At 56.1% G+C, this 3,179-nt stretch overlaps 1 protein-coding gene across 1 annotated transcript; it reads right to left on the reverse strand.

Moving 5' to 3' along the window:
• IL12A (interleukin 12A) lies at nucleotides 1–3,179 on the reverse strand. The gene is made up of 5 exons (XM_067002095.1): nucleotides 2,815–3,179; nucleotides 1,258–1,365; nucleotides 1,109–1,150; nucleotides 910–1,005; nucleotides 1–523 (listed from the first exon to the last, which is right to left on the reverse strand). The coding sequence occupies exons 1-5, from the start codon at nucleotides 3,037–3,039 to the stop codon at nucleotides 368–370; spliced, it is 627 nt and encodes a 208-aa protein (XP_066858196.1). The 5' UTR covers nucleotides 3,040–3,179; the 3' UTR covers nucleotides 1–367.

Genomic DNA, 3,179 nt, shown 5'->3' on the forward strand with positions numbered 1-3,179 from the left:
TGTAATTTTATTAGGCAATAAATAGAATAAATAAGGAACTTCATAATAAATAAATCAGGAATATTATAAATACGTTTCAGTTTCTGAAACCTGAATAAATAAAACATTTAAGACAGGTTACAGCTGAGTGTTCAGTGGTCTGAGAACATTATCGTATGATATAGCTTATTGTCTAGAAGTGTAGAAATTTAACAAGATAGCTTAAAAGGCACTGGCAACAGCTCACTAAAACACGCCTTATAAGAAACTCGGTAAAATGGGACGTGCTCGCTTCCTACAAAGCCCCCAGCCGAGTCGCAGGACACCCACCGCGCCATGTCTTCTTCCTGCAACCCTCCAAGGCAGCTTCGGGGGCTGCCCGGGGGGCTCACAGGGCGCTCAGGTAGTTCATCATCCTGTCGATGGTGACGGCGCGGATGCGGAAGGCGTGCAGGACGCCGCAGAGCCTCATGCGGTCCTTGAAGGAGGTCAGCGCCGCGCTGGGCGGCGGCTGCAGCGCGCCCGGGCTGCCCGGCTGCAGGGCCTGCGGGGTGCAGCGGCGTTAGGAAGGGGGACAGGGATTAATTCCGCGTCCTCCCAGACCAAGGTGTCCATCGGGGCGCACGGACTCTTCCCGCTATCCCTAAGAAGCTCTCTGCAGTCAGCCCTGCGGTGGTGAGGCTCTCCAACCTCTTTGAAGATGCACAGGTAATGATTTTTTTTTTTCCCCTCTATCAGCTTTTGTGAAGCTAGCAAACCCAACGAGCCCTTAATATCTGCCTCCTTTACCTTCTAGAAAAACCAGTGACAGTTTTCTGAATTATCAGAAATGATCATTCACTCTACAACTAACTGCAGAACAGAACGCTCTGGGTTAAAGCTCTGGTTTAAGGCAGAAATAATAGAAAGGACCGAGGCAGAAACGCTTACTTTCATCATCTCGTCAATGGACGTCAGCACCTTCTGGTCGCTGAGCTCTGCCCTGTAGGCTTTCAGATCTTCATAGATCCCCCGCAGGCATTTGCGCTGCGAAAGTCAGAATTATTAAGAAATGCTGGAATTTGTTGCTAAAAGCTTCAAATGCAAACCAAGCAAAATAAGTGATTCTTTTGAGAAACCTCCAGTTTACCTTATCAAAAGTAGAACTTTCCAGCACTGGACAGTTTCCAGTCTGCAAATGAAGGAAGAAACGATACATGCATTAAAATGTGGAAATGTGAGTTTCCTCATGGCTCTTCCATGACACTGGGATGCTGAATCCTGATCGTTTGTTTTTACCCTTGGATCCTCAGATGTGCACGCCTTTATCGTGTTGATTTTATCCTTAGTGATATCTTCGAGATCAACCTCTTCCAGGGTACATTCAAATCCCAGTGTCCCATGTTCCTGCGTTAAAAAGAGAGAGAAATAAATAAATAAATAAATGGGGGTCATTGATTCAGCTCCAGAAGGTGGCAAACGGACCAAGTGTCTGAAGTGGAGGAAAATGTGGCAGTTGTGCTAAACACGCTCAGGCTTTGTTCTCTGTGCTGTTGCTGGGTGCATGTCTCCATTACTTTAGCAGCACAAATTGTTCTCGCAGACGCTGAATCTGTGGAGAACTTTGTGTCACTGTAATTTCAGATGTAAAATTGTCTCCTAGGAAGTCAGAAATAGCAAATACCACCCGCACTTAGCAGTGCTCAGTGACACACCACAAGCGTTGTCCAACCACACTACACCTATTCAGTGGCTTTCTTTAGGGCTTCTCTGAGATGAAGCTTGCAACAATAGCAGGGAATTTTAGCCAAAAAAGGGAAAGAAAAAAAAAAAAGTCCCCCTGGTGCTGCTGCCAGGGGGCTTTGGTGCGGGAGGGTGTTGGGGCAGCAAAGTGACAGCACGCAAACGCAACGCCAAGGTCGGGAGCAGGTACTCCCAGAGCCAGCTGTGTAGCAGCGTCAGAGAAAAAGCATGTTCCAAACTGGGAGCGGTGCAATTGGCTGCCACCGCGCTGAGAAAGGCGGAGCTGAGAAAGGCACCTGCCCAAACCCAGGTGCTAAATTCGGGGAAGGTGCGAGGAGCGGTTAGAGAGGCTGGCAGGGAGCTGAGACAGAGCACCCTCCCAGCTGGGAACCACCACTGAGCATCCCTCCATCCCAGTGCCCCCACCAAGCATCCCTCCATCCCAGTGCCCCCACCGAGCATCCCTCCATCCCAGTGCCCCCACCGAGCATCCCTCCATCCCAGTGCCCCCACCGAGCATCCCTCCATCCCAGTGCCCCCACCGAGCATCCCTCCATCCCAGTGCCCCCACCGAGCATCCCTCCATCCCAGTACCCCCACCGAGCATCCCTCCATCCCAGCACCACCACCGAGCATCCCTCCATCCCAGTACCCCCACCGAGCATCCCTCCATCCCAGTGCCACCACCGAGCATCCCTCCATCCCAGTGCCCCCACCGAGCATCCCTCCATCCCAGTGCCACCACCGAGCATCCCGCCATCCCAGTGCCCCCACCGAGCATCCCTCCATCCCAGTGCCATCACTGAGCATCCCTCCATCCCAGTACCCCCACCGAGCATCCCTCCATCCCAGTACCATCACTGAGCATCCCTCCATCCCAGTGCCACCACCGAGCATCCCTCCATCCCAGTGCATCCCTCCATCCCACCCCCAAGCATCCCTCCATCCCAGTGCCACCACCGAGCATCCCTCCATCCCAGTACCACCACCCCATCCTGGGTCCCACCACCCAGCATCCCTCCATCCCGGGCCCCACCACCTAGCACCCGTCCGTCCCAAGTACCGCCCCACCGCCCCATCCCGGGCACCGGCCGTTCGCCGCCCGTCTCCCACCTTGAGGCTGAGCAGCGAGGCTCTGGCCGCGTCCAGCAGCGCCCGGGAGCGGCGGAGCTCCGGGACCAGGCTGGGGCCGGGCGGCGGCAGCGCCGGGGCGGGCAGGGGCAGCGCCAGGCAGAGCGCGGCCAGCAGCGCCCAGCGCCCCGAGCCCCCGCCGGTGCCGGTGCCGGTACCGGTGGCCCTGGCGGTGCCGGTGCCCCTGGCGGCTCCTCGCTCCTCCATGGCTTTGCCCCGGGCTCTCCGGCTGCTCTGCGGGGCCGCGCCGCCTTTATAGGGGCGGCGGAGCAGGACTTCCCCGGGGCGCTGTTCCTTTGCAGGCGGGGAGCCGAAAGCCGCGGGGCCGCCGGGAATCCCGCAGGGCA

This window comes from Anser cygnoides, chromosome 9 (assembly GCF_040182565.1).
Source record: "Anser cygnoides isolate HZ-2024a breed goose chromosome 9, Taihu_goose_T2T_genome, whole genome shotgun sequence".
NCBI classification, from domain to species: Eukaryota; Metazoa; Chordata; class Aves; order Anseriformes; family Anatidae; genus Anser; species Anser cygnoides.